General features: G+C 35.9%; 1 protein-coding gene across 3 annotated transcripts; it reads left to right on the top strand.

Annotated features, from left to right (window-relative positions):
* The first annotated feature begins 6,467 nt into the window (after positions 1-6,467).
* On the top strand, positions 6,468-18,045 carry LOC149191567 (formate dehydrogenase, chloroplastic/mitochondrial-like). Of its 3 annotated transcripts, XM_089406263.1 has the most exons (4): positions 6,468-6,662; positions 15,787-15,996; positions 16,160-16,311; positions 17,588-17,730. In XM_089406263.1, the coding sequence occupies exons 1-4, from the start codon at positions 6,534-6,536 to the stop codon at positions 17,595-17,597; spliced, it is 501 nt and encodes a 166-aa protein (XP_089262389.1). In that variant the 5' UTR covers positions 6,468-6,533; the 3' UTR covers positions 17,598-17,730. The 3 variants fall into 3 exon arrangements, with proteins under 3 accessions (XP_089262389.1, XP_089262388.1, XP_089262387.1); XM_089406262.1 differs by lacking the exon at positions 16,160-16,311 and having other exon boundaries at positions 15,792-15,996; positions 17,588-18,045; XM_089406261.1 differs by lacking the exon at positions 16,160-16,311 and having other exon boundaries at positions 17,588-18,045.
* The last annotated feature ends 4,202 nt before the right edge of the window (positions 18,046-22,247 follow it).

The raw sequence follows: 22,247 nt of genomic DNA, 5'->3' as shown, positions 1-22,247 counted from the left end.
TGGTGATGATGATGACAATGATTATGATAATGAGAATGACCTTACAATCTTATGGATTCGTGAACAATTACTAGTTTCAATACCATCTTCTGGATACGTATTACTATCATACTTTTTAATTTTTCTGTCTCTCTTGAGGTATCTTACTATAATGGTGTTGTCAACACTAGAAAGATATCTTGTTGTAATGGTGGTTCTAATGTTAGCACTAGCAAAGTTTAGTAGGGAGGATGCTATTACAAGAGGAATTCCTTCTAAGTGACTATGGCATTCAAAATGAGGCTTTATGGGCTGCTTGTTAACACATGTTCTCATGCTCATATAAAATTAATGTGAAAAGTTGCTTTAATTGGTTCCCATGCATAATTGATATTGATAATGGGGTGGTATAAAATTGTAATGGGCATATACGTTAGTTAGTTATGATGGGTCAACAACATTGAAACCATCCAAGTGACATTTCACCTTGGAACAATCGTCGCTCGTGCGAAAACACGAAGTTTATGTAAATGAAAGTTGTGATTGTAGTGGAATTAAAACCATCGAGAAATATCAAAGAAGACGCTGCCTACCAGTTTTGAAAGACAACCAAGGCATTGAACAACTATTTGCGTTAGGATGTAGTGAGGGAATCGAAGGAAATTTGGCAGCCCTAAGTTGCCATTACTATTGCCAATCACACATTCAATAGTAACCATAAAAGGTAGCCACATATAAACAGAACCTCGAGGTGTTGATAGTCAGAATCTATTGTAATAGCTTTGACGTATATATAGTTTTGTGTTTAGATGAGAATGAAGTGGGCTTCATCCAGGGTTCGGCTCAATCCTCGTCCATTCCATGCAGTGGTGTTTAATTCGCCAAGCAAGAGAATATTACGTGAGTGTTTAGAGTTAAATCAACAGAAATCAAGGACGTGTGATTGTCAAATTATTGCTCCTCCCTTATGATTGAGCGCTTGATGCGATGGTCATTATCCTTGGGTGATACTTTTATTCCCCATTTTCTATTGAAAAAGTAGCGTTTTTCTGTTCGATTATGATAGGATTGGATGAATGCCGGTTTGGGTGGATGTAGACCCATGTTTTTTTGTGGTGATCTTCAAATGTCTTGAGGATAAGAAAAAAATCCTTGACCAAGGTCCATGGTTTTGGGGATGAGTTGGTCTTCTAGTGAAGCCATGGTTTCCCAACTTCCATCCTCTCACTATGTTGCCGATGACTACTCTAGTATGGGTAAGATTCCCAGTTTTCCCATTCACTTTACCCATCTAGATCTCTTAGAAAAAGTGGGCAATTTTATTGGAAGATTCGTCAAAGTAGACAGGGAAAGACTTTTGAAAGGCATTTTCACCTATGTTTGCATATGTGTTTAGGTAGATCCCAATGAAGTTTTGCGAGATAAAATTGAGCTCAAGTGGATGGGAATTGTGTATTCCCAACCCCTGGACTATGAAAATACAACTTTTCGATATAGGAATTACCAACAAGATAGACACCTTCAAACTGTCTGTCCCTTTCCAATAGGGGCTTCCTCCTTACAGTCATCTAAGAACTCTAGCTGCAGTTGGAGGGATCTTAAGGAAAGAGAGGGATCCAAAATGTAACACCCCTCCCTTGTGTGTCAAACTTTTCAAACCTAAGCTGAGAAAAGCTAGGTATGATGTGTAATATAAAAAGTAAATACATTATTAATAAATTAATCACTTGGAAAAGCGAGACACCAAGAGATGAGATTCTTGCCAAATCACATTGGTGAATGGGAAATGATAATTCTTTCATGGTAAAGCTTCTCGATTTAATTCTAGATAAGTTGGATGGATTGGAGATAAATATCCATTGAGAAAAACATAAAAGTTGTGCGGGAGAGAAAGGCAATCTTCTATGAGGAAAATCCTCATGGGAGAGAAAGGTGAGCTTTTATGAGATAAGCCTACGCAAATGGATAAAAAGATCCATAAAAGCGAGACACCGCTAATGGAAACCATATCATGAAAGAAGGTATTAAATACCCATTGAATAGATCAATTGGAGGCGGTTGATCCATGGCAAGAACCTCGACTCGGTGGTGAACTGAAGAGTCATTTCTAGGTTGGGTAGCGGTGCTCTGTTTTCCAAGTGTCGTTCTCTCTTTTGATCTAGTTTGACTCACTTGCGTGGATTGTTCTGTATGTTGGTTTCTTACCCTCTATGTTATAAATTCCTTAGCATATGAGAGAATTTGCTTGAGTTTTAAATGCACTGCATGTGGCGTTAATGAGATGATTTTATGGATGCACATAAATGAAATTCTAATTACAGTCACAGTATGTGGATCTTATGTAGAATTGGTGTTAACCTGTCTTTTGTTAAGATAGTGAATAGTCGTGCTTGAGCCGCTATGCAAATTTGTTAACTATGGTTAAGGCTCGACTGTATAAACTATGGTACAAGTTATTTGTGCTATGCATCCAATGCTGCGCTTCTGATTAATTGTGCATAATCCCTAAGATACACATGTTAACGTGTCATGCAACTGTGGCAGACGGATTATTGATTATGTATGATAAATGATTTTGTTTTGAAACGGTAGAGCCTATGGTTCGGGTTATCTAATATATGCATTATGCATTATAGGATGAATTGCATCCATTGAGGCGTTCTAATTATTTATTCGTATTGCATAAGATATATGTCGGTGGTACTTTCGGCCATGACAATAGGAATATGAACATGCTATATGGCAAAGCTAGTTATTGTAAATGGATGACCTGATCTCCATAAATGTTGGATTGAATCCTCAAAGGAGGGATACTCGAATGCGGGATATTGAATAATATTGATTGATTCCTCCTCTGTGATGTGATGTAGGCATGGGTAGAAGTGCTTGTGTTAGCTTTGTTATGAGGTAGTTGTATATGAACGCGTGTGACAACCATTACATCTAAATTTATTACAAGCTAAAATTAGTAAAGGAAACCAATATGTTGCCTTTAATACTGTGGCTAGGAGGTGTCTACTGAAAGAGGACCCAAAGTTGATCATAATTCATGGAACAAGGTACCAATCAACCTTAAGCACAATGAAAGAATAGGATGAAAACCTTAAGCATGACCACCAACTCATCGAATGGCCTTGAGGCTGCAATATGCAAGAAGAGGATGAAAAACATTGACTTTGAAAGCTTTTACAACTAGAGAACCTTAAAACCCCAACTCCCTCCTTAGGACAAGTGTATTTGAGTTTACCAAGAGTTGGCTTCCAACACACCCAACGCTCAATGCCAAACATGACATGGTACACTAAAACACAAAGACCGTAAAACCTTTCAACATATCGACAAAGTACACATTCTTCCTTGAAATACACATTCTAAGGAAACCCACAAATGACTTCTCCTCATTTTGAGGATGGTACCTAAGTTAAATTGGATTGCATAGGGATTTCTTAACACAGGGTTCAAAATTATTACAACAATATACTCATTAATCACTAAATATGTCATTTGTAGGAATTGCAGTTAGGTGGGGAGGATAACACTCCTATCCATTTTTAAAGCTACACCCAATTAATAAGTTCTCCATATGCCACAATAAATGCAATTTTTATGACTATAGTGACACATCCCTCGAGATTTCCTTCCACACCAACACTTTTATCCATGAACTAAAGAGTGACTATTTCATTATTATATTATACATACATGTTAATATAAGCATTAAAATTTGTATTCCTTTGTAAATAATGCTAGTCCAAGAGATACATTTGATCACCTTGTCTTGTATCCAATATCCAATGTTGACCCCTATATCCTTAGATCTAGAGTGAAGGTTTCATTTCTAATGTTGTGTTTGAGCTTAAATTCTAATTAAATATTTGGGTTAGCCAAGGTCATTACTTAACTTAATGGATTTGTAATATACAATGTATCATATTTTTTTTAAGTTCAATTGGTGAGATATGTCTGGGGGATTGAACTTTCGATCACTTGGATACACAAGGGCTTGCCAACATGCTTTTTTCCAATTGTGCTACTACCCTCAGAAAATATACAATGTATCATATTAACATCCACTTAAACCAAATTGAATTTTGGGACACATGTCTCTTTGATGATGAAGGGAATCCAATTATGTGATGTCAAACACATTCCCTCACAAACACTCACAAAGACCCTACACTTTTTAGGGTTCGAACCTAGGTTGTCTGTTATGAAACCAACTCACAAAAAGATAGAAAAGATAGATCAACAAATTAGAAATCAGCCTCTTCGAGGGGGCAACCTCCTTTACATTACACAAAAGAACAATTATTGGATGATACAAATGACAAAGCCTCATTTCTATATATAGGAGTCTAAGGGGTCACAATATAATCAAAGTCAACATAACAATAATAATATAAGGGCACAAAAATAACAATAGTGGGCTTCTATGGGGCACAATAATAACAATATGGGGACAATAAGGGCACAACAATAACAGTAAGGGCCACAATGACACTAGTAATGGGGGAATCACTAGTGTTATAGGGACCTAACATTGTCTATATGGAAACACTGTATAATTTTGAATTTATTTATTGTAGATTTGTACATAGATGGATATTCCTTTCTTTGCATTTATCTTTTAGACTTCTTGCTTTCACCAATTGATTTAGAGCTTATGGAGTCTCAAGTAGCACCAATCCCCTTGCTTCTATTGGATTGAATAACATGATTTCTCTTTTGAAATCCATAATATCTCATTCACATGCTTCCTATTTCTCCCATAAGACTTTAGCACAGACTCCATGATCATGTTTGTGTCCCTCTTAATAACGCACTCCTTGGAAGGGGCCATAAAATCTTTTATTAGGACTAAACTTGGATGTCTCTTCTTTCTTGCCCTTTGATTCTTCATTCAATCATACCACCCATCAACTTGTTATTTTTCCATTTTTCTTATAATGACCTTTGTTGTTGGGAAGGTGCCTTTCAAGTATTTTGTCTTTGCATATAGATACACATAAAATATCATTATTTTAATCTAATGGACGTGGTTGTTAAAATCACCAATATTTAATTAAATATGCATTGTTATACCTTTGCTCAAGTCAACTTCAATTCAAATTCTAACACATGTGTGTATACCCTTCCTTGCTTAGTTTGTATATTGTTGTAAGTCCCCAATATATTTATGTTGGCTTTTGAAAGATCATCTCATCCCAAAATAAGTAGGGGGGATTCAATATTCAAATCCGGCAGAGTGGGGTTGAAGAAATGGATATTGAAGATGGATTCAATTATAGAAACTATCTTTTGAAAAAAGGTTAGTTTTTCCCCAAAAAGAAAGTCCCTCCTTTAAGACCTTGCCACAACTTCCATAGTTGTGAAATTTTACAATAATAGAACCTCTAGAGTAGAGGTTTACCATATACTTAGAACTTAGGTTAGAATTGATTTGATTCTTGAACTCTTTAGATGATGACTAGAGATCATTAAATACATAGTTTGAAGCGTTTGCTTGTAGTTATTAATGAACTTGTTAACCATCCATAGATGAATACTTCCCTTGCACATGTGCTTGATGTTGTCAATAATGAAAGAATCCTACTATGTTTTTGGTATATTCGACAAGACTACATCTTTAAAATAAAGAAGATTCAATTCTTAATGCTTTGCAATCCTGTAAGAGGGAGGGACAATCGAAGTCACGCAGGAGGAGGTATTCCCTTTGTTTAGCGAAACTCTATAGAGATAAAGCACTAAATGCAAGATTAACCCCTTGTTTATGTGATAATTAGGGAATATATATCTATTCTCTCAAAGATTAGTCTTATATATTCAAAAAGAATTTCTCATTTATTCTAAATAACACTTAACACTCTTTATAGAATAATTTCTCACCATTACAATCACAATAATCATTTTTCAAGGCAAAAACTACATCAAAACTTTTTGAATATGCAAGTAGATAATCTCCACAAATGAAGATGAAAACATATTTTGAGCATGTTTAAAGTGGATTAAAATATAATAATAAAAGACACAACAAAAATCTTGATACAATAATAGCTCAAATAATTATCTTTAACAAAAATCTATTAAAAATTACTATAAAATTATAAAATGAAATTAACATTAATAAATAATCAATTAATTTATATAAAATCCCAATTTAATCATGAATAATTACTTAATTCTTTAAGTTCCACTTCAAAGAAAGCATTGACACATCAGCGAGAGAAGGGTGCATTATTGTTTTGGAGTAAGAGAAGGGTGCATTATTGTTTCGGAGTTCTATGTCCGTCGCATCAATATTTTATTTGATGTGCCCAATTATTTTTCCAAAGTAAAACTATTATTCAGGTTAAATAATAGAATGTATAATATTTCACATTCTATAAAATGTATACTATTTCAAATTCTTTGAAAATCCGTTACTGAAACACAAATATATGGCCATCGATGACATGATCGGACGATAGATATTCTATCCCGCCTTTAAATTCAAATCCTCTTGGTAGTTTGGCGCCATTGCGCGCATCCCTCTCAACGAGCTCAGTAGCTCGCATATGAACAATCATGGTTTGCAATCGCATAAACATTGCCCCAGAATCGATCCACGAGCCACCAGATCTCTCTCTGCACGACTTCCAACAGTTCATCTGCGTTTCTTCGTGGTCAAAACGATTTCAGAAAAGGTATTTTTCTGCAAGAGAGTGCTAAAATTGCAAAGCGCCATTATTTTCTTGTCGCCGTCATGAATCCTCTACGCCTTGTCCTAATGAAATTATTTAGAGTTCTTGATTGGAAAAATTTGCCATATTTCAACTTTCTGGAAATATTTCAACTTTTTGCCTTGCAGTTCATTCCCCAATGTCACTTCAGGAGCACGCAGGTAGTGATAAAACTTGGGTCTGGCATGCAACTGATTTCTCAGATGGGGAACTGAAGGAAGAACTCTTCTGCATTCGTCTTGGCTCTGTAGACAGTGAGCACTGTTCTTAGACTCTTCTAATCCTTGTTTGTATCATGTATGCGGATTTTGAACTCTCTGCTATACGGTCTTGTCATTCTCCTGTTGTAAGCAGTACTACCCGAGATAACTCAATTGACAAATGCCATTCCACTCTACTGCCCGAGATAACTCAATTGACGTATGCCTCATGAGCTGCACTGAATTTTTGGATTTCTTACTTGAACTTGCTAGTTTTTAAAGGTCTTCCTTGAACGAGCTCTGCAAAAGGTCTGTTATCCGGGATCTGTACTAATATAGAAGCAGAGTTGAGCAATTAGAGGAGCATCTATGCTTTCAAAATTACCCAAAACTCTCACAAGCCAACTCCGACTGCCACCGACCTAGACTGTTTCATTTATACTGTGATATGCCTCTCCTGTAAACTTTCATATTTCTTTTGAGTACTAAGTAATTATGAAACATCGCGGCAACTGTTGTCAGGAACGGTGGTGGGGAAGCAGTAGAAAAGATGGATTGAAATATTCAACGCCCACTTAGGTCATTACCTTGAGTATTGGGCTCTTTGAGAGCCGAAAACTAAACCAGCCTTAGTTGCTGCTACTAATAGCCGTGTGCAACCTGCCCTTTTATTTTGTCCGAGGCCGATAAGGCAATTTGGTGTGTACTTGATGTATATATACCTCAGCTCAAATATAATTTAGTGGCAACCAGTTCCCTCGTTTGCATAAGTTTGTTAGCGTTCTATAATTGATGTGACAGTCAAATGTTTTTGCGATAATTGGGGTATTGCATTCTTCTTTGATTATTGGTCTGTTTCTTCGCGCTTCCCCTTGGTTTCGTATTTGAGTGGAGGGAATATCGTTTTAGTGTTGCATATATCCACATTAATCACAAATTTATTGACCAGACCTCAAAGTTTTTGATATCAGAGGTTAAGACGAAACCATATTTTACACTCAATTGATCCAGTTGTTAGTAACTTAGTTGTTTGATGGCTTTAATGAAAATTCAATCCACCAGTTTCCCTAATGGCCTTTTCCTGTTCACTAAACTGCTAAACAATCATTCTAACAATCATTCTAGGGAGTGATTAGGAGAGTGCACTTAGACACTTGTTGGGAAATAGTAGCAGTTACACTTAGGAGAGTATCATCATGTGCTGGCAGCCAAACTTATAGCAGTGACTATGCATTAGAGGCCATTGCAAACCTTTCAAGGCATAGTGAGAATGGGTTTTCTGTAAGCATTGAGTTATATTCTCCGATGCTGTCAATTCCCTGAATGACTGGTATCTCTTTTCTCCCTTACAAGCGCTTTCCTTTGACACCTGAGTTTCCCCAGATCAGCATCATAATACGAGATAGATCTCTACACAATTGTTCCGCTGAGAATGTTATTGATGTCCATGTGACATTTTTGTTGTTTTTTAGGGCAGTTTAACTGAGAATTTTGATGTTCACGTGACTTCTTTTTGGGCAGTCTGAAAGGTTCAGTTCAATTCAACGAGTTCATTGCCACCAAAACTTAAACAGTTGAAAGCTCAAAAATATCTGCAAACAAGCTTAAATCCTTTTTGACACGAGTGGATATCTTGTAGGGCTCTGTAATCGTTAGACTGTTTTTGCAAGCTCAGTGTGGTAGAGATGTTGTAATGTAATGTCCTCAAGCACTGTACTATGACTATAAATCAATCTGCAGAGGATGAGCAGTTCTCTGTTCAGTTCCATATGGATCAAGAGGGGTGCTTGAACCTGAAACTTGCATTGCCAAGCGGTCAAAAACAAGTATCTCCTTCTCTTCCTACTAACATCCTGACAGAAAAGGCCAATCTGATGGTGAATCCATGCTCTTATGCTTTGTTAATACCAATACTCTTCAGAGAATGATCCCTTTAATATAGAAATTTGACCTTCTTTCTCCATGACTTCATCTTCTAAAACCTGTACTCTGTGCCACAAGTCAGTTGCCTCATTCCGGATGTTTAGAATAACCTGGTCTTTAGCTTCTGCTGCTTGCTTAAGCAATATATTCTGCTTGATCATATCACTCTTTTCGGCCCTTAGTCTGCACATTTCATCATGCATATGACATATTTTCCCTTTCAAATCATTCATCAGATTTTTGGAATGTATCAATTCAGCCTCAGTTTCAACCTTTTTGTAGTTGGCATTTTGCAATTGTCTATGCACTTGCAGGTGTTCAGTTTCTGCAAAAAGCAAATCTTGGTTTGCAACAATGGCTGTTAACTTTCGGGTTAACTTTCCCATCGACTCTTCACGTTTTGCAATCTCCATCTCAGTATTCAGTACGATGGAAGATTGTAGTAAATGATGCATCATATTGACTAAAAGTTCTAAACGCTCAAATCTTTACATTATTATGGTTTAAATAAATCTAACTTGACATTCTGTGATGGAACGAGCTGCCTATCTTTCGTGGCATTTTTGGGAAATTACATAATTCATGAAAATAGTGTTTTGTAGCATGCATTCCCATGTTCTTTGTTCTTAGATATTCTCTTCTTTCTTTTCCTTTATCTATAATTTGTTCGTAAACCATGATGACCCGAAGTTGGATACAATTGGGAAAAAAAGACTGCAGGAGATAATGGTACACAGAGGCCTTTTATGTACCAAATAACCTGTTGCTAAACTGTACATTCCATTGACAAAGAACTGCTACTATACCATCTTCTTTACTTCCTAGTATAATATCCATGTTTTCTTAGACCAGTGTTTTATCCACCTTGTGTTCATTTCAGGGGAACCACTACCAGGACAGTGCCGACTGGTTACAAGCTCAAGGGGAAGAAAAGAGATGAATTTCATAATCACATTCTGCTTTGAGAATGAGTTCTATATCTTGATGACTTTCATATAATCTAAGACCTCGTGGAGATGGTTTTTCTTTTTGGTTTTTTTTTCACACCATTGACAGACCCTATATTTAATTTGCATGTTTGCATTTTGAACTTCTACAGAATCCCAGTGGTATTACTAGCTTTGGGGCCTCGTCTATTTCTTCTCTTGGTTTTTTTCTTTTCAGACCTCTGATTCTAGGAAATCTATTGAGCACTTGTTAAAAGGAGGAAAATGATCTTGAACCAGATTCTCTCTTAAGCAAGAGAACGATACAAGTGCCTTGTGCTTATAAAATTTTCTTTTATTCTAGTTTAACAGATTATCATTAAGGTTGTCAATCCTGCATCCCTGCAGAGTTTCTGCATCAGGGTTGTGGGATTTTGTGGATCATGTGCACCAAATGTTCTCTAGCAAATAGTGCATCAAGAACAAATAATGCCCTGCGAGATTCTGTGTTTGTTGAATTAGATTCCAGGCTTCTAGAGCTTCATCCTATTTCACCCTACCAGTACTTTCATATTGCCTTGAAGCAAGCCCATGGTTTACTATTCACTATTCCTAAGCTTCATTTGAGTAACATCATAATGCTGCCTAAGTATCAGATGTTGCTGTCTGAGATCAGCCATTTCGACTCTAAGAGCTCTCAATGTTCCACCCATAATGATATTATCCTCTGTATTCTTGGAAAGTACCATCTGCAAGCCTTCCACTCTTTCAGCTAAAGAGCTCATCTGCAACGTGTATAAAAGGGCTTAATACATGATGTATTCTACCATTGATGCTAATAAAAATAATCCTTCAAAATAAAACTCTTAAGCTTCAAAATTACCTCCTCCTCTTTCCGCTGGGCAAGTGTTAGAAGATCCTCATTTATATTGAGGTAATCTGTAACATAGCAATTTAGTTGCCGTGTTTCTTTTTTGGCTTCTTCCATAGTTCCTAGGTCTTCTATTAGACCTTCACCTCGGGTTGGAATTTCTGATGCATCTTCAATGTGTTTTAATGGAGAAATCCCAGCCCACAGTTTTAACGATCACTACCCGATATCAGAATCTATTGGAAGCCCAGATATTTTATATGAGGCCGTTGATTTAGAGGAAGATCCGAAGATGTATCAAATTCCACAAACAAAGAGACTCGTGCCTTTGATCCGAAAACAGTAAGAACCAATTACAGTGATAACATAGGTTTGAATTTCTAGGCACTTGAAGCTTCATGAAATGAACAATGGAGATTGACTGCAAATATGAAGAGGCCCACCATGATGTTTAGAAGCCCCTCGAGCTTGAATCTCCCTTTCAAAATGGCCATACATGAAAAATTTCAAGCCCCTTGATGAAGCATCTTGAATCTCCCTTTCAAAATGTCTTACATTAGGCAGTTACAAAAAAAGATATATGCAGCCCATGTTTCCTGCTCCAGACAAGCCAAATCCCAAGAAAGCTTTCCTAACAACTTTTGGAACATTTTTTTTGTATCCTTAGTCATTAATTGATACATTTTTGGAATGTTTTTCTAAATGAGAAATTGTAGCTTGCCATTTCTTTTAATCAGGATATCAATAGTTTCTTGAAATTTTTAGTTTATTTTTGGAAAACAGTGTACAGTAACTTACAACTATACCTTTGACTTAGGTACAGTGCTATGATTGTGATTTTTATTTTTACAATTGTCTACTGGTTCCTATGCCTCACACTTATATCATTGATGGATTTGCCTAGAGAACCAATGAAAGCTTCCATCAGCCCCTGTTGCCTTTAGCTGGTCTCTTGCCTTTTACTAACAGACCTGGAGCCTATTCTAGCTTGAAAGAGCATTACGATGGACATATAACGTACGGAGTTGTCTCCATCTTTTTATAGCCTTTAAACTCTTCTTTACCTGTGAGTTTTCTATTCTTATCTGACATAACTGCTTGTGACCTTTGGGAAACGTTTCAACTTTCTCTTGTTGGCGTAGTAGCTACAGAGAAGGGTATTGTGTTTATGTTTCTCGAAGATACCTCTGCAAAGTCCATGAGTTTGGAAATTTTCATTTTAGTGAACCTATTGGCTTTAAACCTAGCTGCTTTTTTGGCTTGACAAGTCATCTACATGGGTTTTCTTGTAATGTACAAGTTATACATTAATTTGTAGTATGTACATGGGTTTTCTTGTCATGTACAAGTTATCCAATTAATGTATGCAATGGAATACTTTCAAATGTTCTTGGTATTTGCACAGTCATTGTTGAAAGCTTTATGGTTCATCTGCTTGAGTGATAGTAATTATGTGTTCTACTGCGTCATGGGAGTAATGACTGTGCTGAGAAACTTCCAAAATAAAGAAAGAATAACAAAAAAACACATTGTAGAAATATAAATAAGATAATAAGATTATTATAGAAAACTGTTGAAATATTATTATTAAAAGAAGATATGACAAAATGGCAGAGTCAGGAAGACGTCCCCTGAAGAAATTCTTTTTGCTGACCAAACAATAAAAGTCCAAATCATGTATATATCCACTAGGGTACATGTAGCTGTTATATAGCTTCATGTCCAAACATAAGCATAGTTTAATTGTTTTACATTTTAGTTTTTTTTTTGGGTATATTTTCCAGTTAATTTTGCCTAAAATTTGGTAGGTATCTGTTGGAATTATAACTTTATGCACTCTACAATTCTGTGACCAGCTGAATGTCAAGCAATTGAACCGCGATTTAAATCCTATTTTGTCAGCAATAAGTACTATACTTTGTCTTTATTTAGTGTAGAGAACCAAGCACTTATTCACTTATCAGCATAGTTAAGACTTGAGTTTAGGGTGGCTTTAATTATCTCTGGTAATAGCAAATGATACGGAGGATTGTGCATAACCCACCCCCTTTTTGATTCCAATAAGCAGAGGTGGTCACTATGGTAATCCGATTTCAATTTGTAGTTAGAAAATGGGGTCACAACTTTCCATATTTTTTGTTTTGTTTTGTCTTTTTACATCAAACAATAGTATATTTATTAGAACCATAGTCAACTAAACAAACAGGAAACAATTTATTTGACAGGTGGAAGAAGTGATAGGCTTAGAGCAATTGAATTGTAGGCCATGCTTCTTGACAAATTGATGAACAGATGTCTCCTTACTTGAAATTTAGGTTGGCACCAGGGCACCATCCTGTCCATCATTATACACTAATCTTGTCATTATCTTCTTCACTGTGAATGACTGGCCTGTTCCCTGCAAATAGATCTGGGCATAGAGGAGCCAATCCAAGAACAATAATCTCTAGCACAAGACAATATTAATGATCTAAATACCTAATCATGAAGCTTGAGTTTGATTTTTCTCTACTGGTTCTGAATCTCTGATTGAGGATCTCCCACTCATCATTACCAAACCTTCTCCTTCATCATTGGCATCAGCTGCACTGCTGAGGTACTTTGGTTGGTTGTCATTAGACTTGAGAGCTTGAAGTTTCAAATGATTATAGTAACAGACAGCCAGAAAAGACAGTCCACACCCACTCAAGTTTATGACTGTAACCTTTTCATTTATTACAGACAAAGATTATGTTATGAGCAGCCAGTCCTTGACAAGACCAGCAACATTCATAGTCAAGGCTGAAGTCTTTCCTATCAGAAGAAACACTGCAAGATTAAGAGCCAAGGCACAAGCAGAAATGTCATGTAATCCAAATCAAAGGAAGAGACCCTGATTATCAGAAATGGGTATTCTACTAAGGCCCAGGGGGTGCTAAGAAAAACAAGGCAACAAGGAGCAACAAAGATGTGATGGGATTCAACTTAATCCCTTTTGATGTTCGTGGAATTTGTATGAGAACCAATTGGGTAGTCTCACATGCAACTGCACTTAACTGGAGAATCACCTCCCATGCATTCATCTTGGCCTCCCCATAAGCTGAAATAGTAACTCCAATGGATATGGCCAACATATTGGCCTCGGGCTCACCTTTATAAGCTTCTTTCTTCAGGGAAACCACAATCAAATACACAACAATGGGAATTAGAGCTTTCAGCATTTGAAATAATGATACTGAGAGGAAAACATAGGCAGAATTTGAAAACCAGAGACCCAAAGAATACACTTATCAATACTATGGGTTCAACGAGCTTGAAGACTCTTACAATAGCAACAGCCAGTGTTGAGTAGAAGCCCATGTGAATCATGGTGGGACTGATCACACTAAAGTTGTCAAGCAATGGCAACTCTAATGGATATGGCTAACATATTGACCATGGCCTCACCTTTATAAGATTCTTTCTTCAGGGGAACTGCAATCGAATGCATATCAAATGGGCACAAGAGCTTTCAACATTTGAAATATCGATACTTTGAGAGACATGCACCAAGGGCTGCATCATTTAGGATTTGTACTCAGTTTAGGTGTCATATTCAAGGGGAAGTTGTTATGCTTTCCACCACTTCATAGATTGTTAGAGTGATGAAACAAAAGAGGCTCCCTCTTGAGGCTAGATTATGTCATTCATATCAGCTGTGTTGTTGATGTCCTAGCTCAACCAGGTCTTGCCAAAACTCTGTTGAGGTTCAAAATTTATTATAAACTGAAATGTATTCACAAGAATTGACCTCATATAATGCAATAATCACAAGATATGCCATACATGGCTGTGATTATGGCTCGCAAGACCCTTAGACTTTGAGCAATGAGGTTCGCAACATCACTTATGATTATGCACTCTACAATTCTGCGACCAGCTGAATGTCAAGCAATTGAACCGCGATTTAAATCCTATTTTGTCAGCAATAAGTACTATACTTTGTCTTTATTTAGTGTAGAGAACCAAGCACTTATTCTGCTCATCTATAGAAGGGACAATGGTTGTTTGCCTATGAGGTATAAGGAAATCCTATAAGATGTTTTGTATTTTCGTATGGAATTGAATCATACCCCTGCACACTGTAACATTCATATATATCATAACAAGTGAAACAACTCTTTAACAAAATGGAGAGGGGAGGTGCAAGTAAAACAACTCTTTCAAAAAATGGAAGCTCTCTCAAATCGGGCAATGATGACTCCAAGGACTGCCTTTTGAGTTCTTTAATTTCCTTCGAACTCTCCTCTCCTTTTAGCAGACATTTCAAGGGCAAAGATAATTGCATTTCTAGCCTTCCCATTTTTTGTTCCTTTCTTGTGGTGGTTTTCCCAACAATTTCCACCCTAAGTAGCGTTGTTGTGGACGAAGTTTACTATTTTCTTATAAATGACATTTTGCTCCTTCCTTCGAACGTTTCGAATAGCTTTAGGTACCATTGTTTCCTTTAGAAATGACGGTTCCATGTTTAATTCGTTGTTTCGTTATGATGTCCTCTCTTTAACCGTGGTGACCTACGTTTAGGTTGAGATCAGCTCCAATGGTTGATGGAAGAATGATTTGTCTAATTGTAGGATGTTGTCAATAGGTTTGTGCAAGGCTCTGTCTCACTAAGTGCCTTACGGAATAATTTTTACCCTTCACAAGTGGCTCCCACTCTCAACCCCTCTCCATTAAATCGACCCCTCTCCATTAAATTTGAACATGACATTTCATGAGTTAAATCCAACACAAACTACTTGATCCACACTAGATAGGTTTATTCTATTGTTAAATTTGAAAATGACATTTTATGGGCTAAATCCGACACAAACTGCTTGATCCACACTTGATAGGTTTATTATATATATATATATATATATTTTTTTTTTTGTTTTGGTTACACTTAAACTACACAATTGTCATTGTTATATTTTTTTAACTTTATTTTTTCTCACTTTAGGAGTTACTTTTAAAACAACGCATTTTATTTATTCTATTGTTGTATATATATTTTTGTTTTGGTTACACTTTAACTACACAATTGTCATTGTTATATTTTTTAACTTTATTTTTCTCACTTTACGAGTTACTTTTAAAAAAACGCATTTTATTTATATTGGATATATTTTTTAATTCCATTGATTTGTTTGTATCATCATTGGTTGAAGATCAGCGAAAGTAATGTGGTGTCCGTGGCAGAAGATGAGCTAATGCGCATTCTCATATTGATGCGAAACTTTGTGCCTGGATATAAGCAAATTGTTGAGGGTGATTGGAAAGTGGCAGCAATTTCTTACAGGTCATATGATCTAGAAGGGAAAACTATTGGTTCTATTGGTGCAGGGCGTATTGGCAAAGAACTACTTAAGCGTTTGAAGGTATTCATTCTTAGGATCTAGTACTACTTCATGATGTTGCAAACTTCTTTTCAAAAATCAGTGCTCCATAATTCTTACGCATGCATGCTGTTTGTTTCAAAATTTCAATCTAATAATAATAAACATTACATGATGTTGAATTGAATTGCTTTCCTTTGTACAGCCCTTCAATTGTAAGCTTCTTTACCACGACCGTCTTTCTATTGGACTCGAATTGGAAAAGGAAACTGGAGCAACATTGGAGACAAATCTTGACGAAATGCTACCTAAATGTGATGTACTTGTCATTAATATGCCTCTTTCTGACAAAACTAGGTGCGCCTTATCACAATTTCATAAATAATCTCTCCCATTATTCACTCAAACATCAATAGCACCTATATATTTTGTAGAACTTGTGAACAAAAACCTAATTATTGTTTCTCTTGCCCTTTCCTTTTGGTTACAGTAGGGGAATGTTTAACAAGGAAGGTGTTCTCTACCAAGCCTAGCTTTTCTCTCAGAATCTTAACATCCCCTTTGCAAAGGGTTTCATTAGAATGACAACAACCTGCATTTAAAGCATTTCTCCACCCATCCTAATTAGAAATACAATTTTGGGTTCTCTACTAATTTTCTCCACACCCATTTAATCTAACAATGGACATAGAGCATGTATATTTATACTTGTGTGTTGGAAATACCGTTTTATAATTTAATGTTTATTATTTTTGTTTTATTATTATTACTTGAATTTCTTCTTAACAAGTGGTTGTGTTTCTTTTGGTTTTAGTGAAAGTATGGGCTCCAATGTTGGCTCTCTTATTATGGAGTATAATTCATCTTTGAGAATTTTTCAATTATTAAAGTAGGTTAGTCAATTGCTTAAAATATTAAATTTATTTCAAAAAGTTTTTGTTACTTTATAGGTTAGACACTGGCTTGAAATATTAAACTTATTTCAAAATGTTTTTGTTACTTTATAGATAAGACGTAGATTTCTTGGCTCTATGATGAAAATAATGAAGGGAAAATACATGTTAATATGTTACTTGTGCTCTTTGACTGAAAAATACACGGTGAGAGAAAAATGTATATTATGCTAATTGAGGAATGTTTTTCACTTGTCGAACTTATAGTATTGAATTTAACACACTAACACTTTACAACAATGAACTAACAATATTCATGATGAAAATAACAATATGGAAGATTTATCTGCATAATGAAAAAGGCAATATGGAAGATTCTGATCACGTTCCAAGGCATTTCTTAAAATGTGGATGTGACAAAAGGTTGTTGTGGAAGTTGTTGTTTGTATATGGAAAATTTCTTGATCATTGTGTATAATCCTAATGTTGATAGATATGTCTACTAGATGCTTCCAGTTAATGGGGCATTGATTTGAGCATTCAATATATTTTTATTCTTTATCAAAGTATTCTTTTGTTGTATTTGTATTTTTCAATTTATGCCTTACGGCGTTTCCTTTGCAACATCTGGTGCAAATGCTAGTATATCTTACCTCATTTTATGGTTAACATTGTATAACAAAAACATGCGTTGTGTTATGTAATTAATACTAACATGTAATATTGATTTTTTTTGTCAGAATGCTATAGGTAATGATTGCCAAGACGATGATCCAAATTATGTTCAACATATATCAGGAGATGATGAGGATGAGGATGAGGATGATGGTGGTGAAGGAGGAGATGATGATGATAGTTGCGGTGTTGGTGATGATGTGGATCAGAGTAATGAGGATGGTCAAGATGATCATGAGGATGATCTTGGTGGTGGTAGCTAGGCATGCACATGCATTGTTTTTTATGAAGAAATTATTGTGTAGAATGACATTGTTATGTTTAGATGGGTGTTGTGAATTTACCCTATATCAATGAGACATTTTGATTTTGTAATCATACGATGAGTTTGATTTATGTATGTTGTTAATTTATCGTAGAATAACGATATTCATGAAATATTTTGATTTGTTAATCATATTTGAATTTTACTTGTTTTGATTAAAAATAATACTGATTTTATTAGTATTATGTTGCTATTTTATACATGTTTTGAAAATTGTTAATGACACATTGTTATTTTTTTGGATGGATGTTGTCAATTTCTCTTAAATTTCTTTACAAATGATTTTGAATTGTGATATCTGCTTTAATGATATTTAGAAACTATCATATATTTCACTATGAATCTATAAATGGGGTCATATATGTAAAGAAAAATATACTCTATATAAGAAGTCAAATGCGGGTGTAACCATGGATGCAAAATTGAAAGTAAAATTGGATGTTAAACTAGGAATTAATACAAAATGCAAACAATTGACATACAAAGTGTTTTAAATTAGAAGTGAAAAATTGTGCAATAGTTGACACAAAGAAGGAAACAAAACATGGCATACAAAAGGATATCAAATTGGGCAAAAACAAGGACACATAAATGGGCACCAAGTTAGATGCAAAAAAAGACAACTAGATGTAAAATAAGATGCAAAGTTGAGCGTTAAAAAGAAGCAAAAAACGTTACAAATTAATATGCCAAATGATGATGCAAATAATGGTGTAAATTTGGGATGCAAACTTGGGTGCAAAAAAGGAAAAAAAAAAGATGTAAGAAAAGACATAAAACAAGATGCAAAATGGGGCTGAAAAAAGGTGAAACCAAGGATGCCATATTGGATGTAAAAAATGATTCCTAATCACATGCAAATTTAGGCTCGAACTCAGACACAAAATTATATGCAAATGTGGACACAAAATGAGGCAAAAAAAGATGCAAATTTGGATGGTGAAAACGATGTAAAATTAGACACCAAAAAAATGCAAAATTGGATGAAAAAGTCGGTGTAAATAATGGTGTAACATTGGACACAAGTAGACACAAAAAAATGGTGCAAAAAGGGGCATAAAATAGCTTAAAATTGGATGCAAAACTTGGTGCAAAAACAAATACAAAAGTAGACGTAAAAAATGGCTCTAAATTGAATGTACCATTAGACACAAAATAAGATGCAAAGGTGGACACAACACATGACTCAACATAAGATGCAAATATAAATGCAAATTTGGATGCTCAAAATGATGTAACATTAGATGCAAGAGATGGTGTTAAAAATGATGCAAAATTGGATGAAACAAATGACGCAAAATATGGTGCAAAATGAGATGGGAAAAATGGAGACAAATCAAACGTAAATGTGGATGTAAAAAATGGTCCAAAAAAAGATGCAAAAATGGGCACAAAAATGGATGCAAAATTTGGTGCTAAATCAAATTCAACACATGGTGCAAAGATAGGCACCAAAGCTGGTGCAAAAATAGAAGCAAAAACTAGTGTAAGACTAGATACAAAACCTGGTGTAAGACTAGATGCAAAAACTGACACAAAATGGATGCATAAAAAGACGTTAAATTGGATTCAAAATACAGTGTAAACTTGATGCAAATGATGGTGCAAAAATGGAAGCAAAGAATGACACAAAATAGGAAGCAAAAGAGAATGAAAAATAGATGCAAAAAATGACACAAAACTAGAAGCAAAACCTGTCATAAAATAAGATGCAAATCTTGGTTCAAAATTTGACGCAAAAAATGATGCATAGTTTGGTGTAAAAAATGATGCAAAATCTAGCATGAAAAAGGATGCAAAATCAGGTGCAAAAAAGGACGCTTTAAAAATTGTACAATAGAGCCAGATTTAGCGCCAGGTTGCTCATCACAATTACAAAAAAAATGCACTAAAATCTGGCGCTAAATCTGGCGCAAATCGCTGGTTTTGTTGTAGTGGTAAAACATAGAGTAAAAATAACTGAAAAGTAAAATAAAAGGCCATAGCTGGCACAATAGGAGTAATCTTTCAGGAACGACAAGATGATGATGATGGTTGGTGAGAAGTAGTTGGAACACGAGGATGGACCATCTGTACGAGGGGAGGCTTTACATATTTCTCTCACCGATGCCATAGTGGTGGAGTAGGTTGTGGAACGGAACTGAACCACTTGTAGTTGAGCCTAAGTTTAACCACCCCTGAAAGGTCCAATCTACGGTGAAACACATTCCTAGAAAGCCCAAGGAGTTGGAATTCATTTTTTAGGAAATTCATCACAGTTGTGACTTTGAGGATGGCCATTTTCTCATGAGTAGTTTATGTCTTGATCTTGATTTTGATCATCTTCTGATTATACTATTCTTGTGAAAATAGTTCCCCAAGAGATCCCCACAGGTTGGGTAACATAGAGTGTAGCAGCTTTTCAAATTCTTCACTGAAAATGACCATGTATTTCTACACCCTAAGGATACTTTGCTCTGCTCTGGTCCTAGCTTCCTCTTTTGAAATTACCTTAGAGATGTCTGTTATTGCACTTATCCTATCTACTATGTCCAATGGTCTCAGCTCTTCAGTTTATCTTTCGTTCAGGAAGTGGATAAATTTTGTAGCATACTGAGAGTTCCTCATTCTCACTTGTTTAGTATTCAATGTGATGGTGCATATTCTGGAAAAGGGGTATTTTAATCATGCATCAAAGTTACCTGCTCCTAGCTAATATTGATTTCTCAGATAATTTAATCCCATACCAGCTATCTGGCTTCAACGAGAGACATGTTCCTTTTAGCTTAGCCTTTAACTCCTTTATTTCTTGCGTGGCAACCTGTAGGTCCTTTGATATCTTATTTGCATTTGAAATCGTAGTCTGTAGCTTTTTCTTTTTGAACTAAATGGGCTTTAGCAGAATCTAAGTCCCCCTGAATCTTATTTAATTCTCCTTCAGATAGTTGGAGTTCAGTCAATGCCTAGGTGAGGTGATCAGTGGGATTCTAGGGGTCTTCGGGCAATACTATCATGAAAATATGGGAAGCAATCCTATTTTTCATCTCAGCCAATGTTTGTTCCAAAGATAACACTTTTTTATTGCTCTTAGTCAACTCCTTCATGAGAGTTTCCTTCTCCATTTCTACATGAATCAACTCAGGAGTCTGAATATGTTCAGTGCTGGATATCTTCAACTTTCATCTTAACTCATTAATTTCTTGTTGATTGGACTATGAACCACTGTTATCATTTCTTTGTCCTCTGGATATACTCCCATTTTCATGATCAACTCCTTGTATGACTCTTTCTATAAGAATAATGCCCGGGATTTGACTTTCTCCATCTTTACCTTAGCAACAAACTTCTCCAAGTAAGTTTCAACTCAATTATTAGTCATAAAATTCTTGCCTAAGTCATTATACAACATCTCCCAAACTTGCTTGTGCATGTTCACTTTGTCTACTAAGGGGACGCTGGCTAAGTCTAGGGAGACATCCAGATTTTGAAACTGAGGTCCTCTAGGTAGCGACGGTGTTGTTGGGCGTAGCATCTTTATCCTCATTTCTTCCTTCTCTAGGTCCATGGTTGCTAGCACCTGAGTGTGACTAGGTATTAACTACGAAGCCATTTCTTTATGCAATCTTTCCCTTGCCTTCATGTTTCTGACATGAATAGCCCTCCCTAGTTCCCAACTTACCCTTGTTATGTCAGTCCTACTTTCTGGATCTGGGATGGCCACCTCCGTTGAGGATGTATTAGAGGCTATTGGATGGATCTCCATATTAATCTACATGCCCTAGCTATCAACAACTAGTTTTTCCATTCATATATCTACTTCCTCAAGTTCTTGATCTGAGATTTGACCCCTTTCCCTTTTATTCACATGCCCTTCCTACATGTTAGCCTCTTCTAATTAGTCAATCGTCCTCTTTTGTACTTTTCCTATGTTGACTGGGGATTCAATCACCATCTCTATATTAAGAGGGTAGGAATCAAAGTTAGTTTTCCATTCAATCTCGGGCTTTGGATCACATACATAATTTGAGGCTTTAATTATTTCTCTCCTTCCGGCAAGGATGCCTCGAGGGTCGTAATGCCAAACATCTTCCTTTTCAAACTCCATGGCTTCAGGTATGGCTTCAACTACTTTGAAATATTGTCTTGTGTTTACCACAAATGGGCCTACAGGTTGTCCCATTTTGAAAATGTAACCTTTCTTTCCCAATAAAAAATGGAGCAAGTCTACATCGAGGACTTCTCTGATGAGTTGGAGGGCGAAGATCCTCATAGACATGAAAGATGGCGGGAAATATGGAGGGAGGACACAACCAAAAATCAGAATCTTTGTGTAACCCTCATAGAGGTACCAATATCCTATTGCAGTTTCCTCGTTGAGTTGGAGGAGCCCCCTTTGTTGTGGGAAAATTTTGGGAGGCAAA

Source organism: Pinus tabuliformis, chromosome 2_2, assembly GCF_031772625.1.
Source record: "Pinus tabuliformis cultivar Carrire ecotype Pingquan chromosome 2_2, CPIR1, whole genome shotgun sequence".
NCBI lineage: Eukaryota > Viridiplantae > Streptophyta > Pinopsida > Pinales > Pinaceae > Pinus > Pinus tabuliformis.
This window is presented reverse-complemented; position numbering and strand designations above follow the sequence as displayed.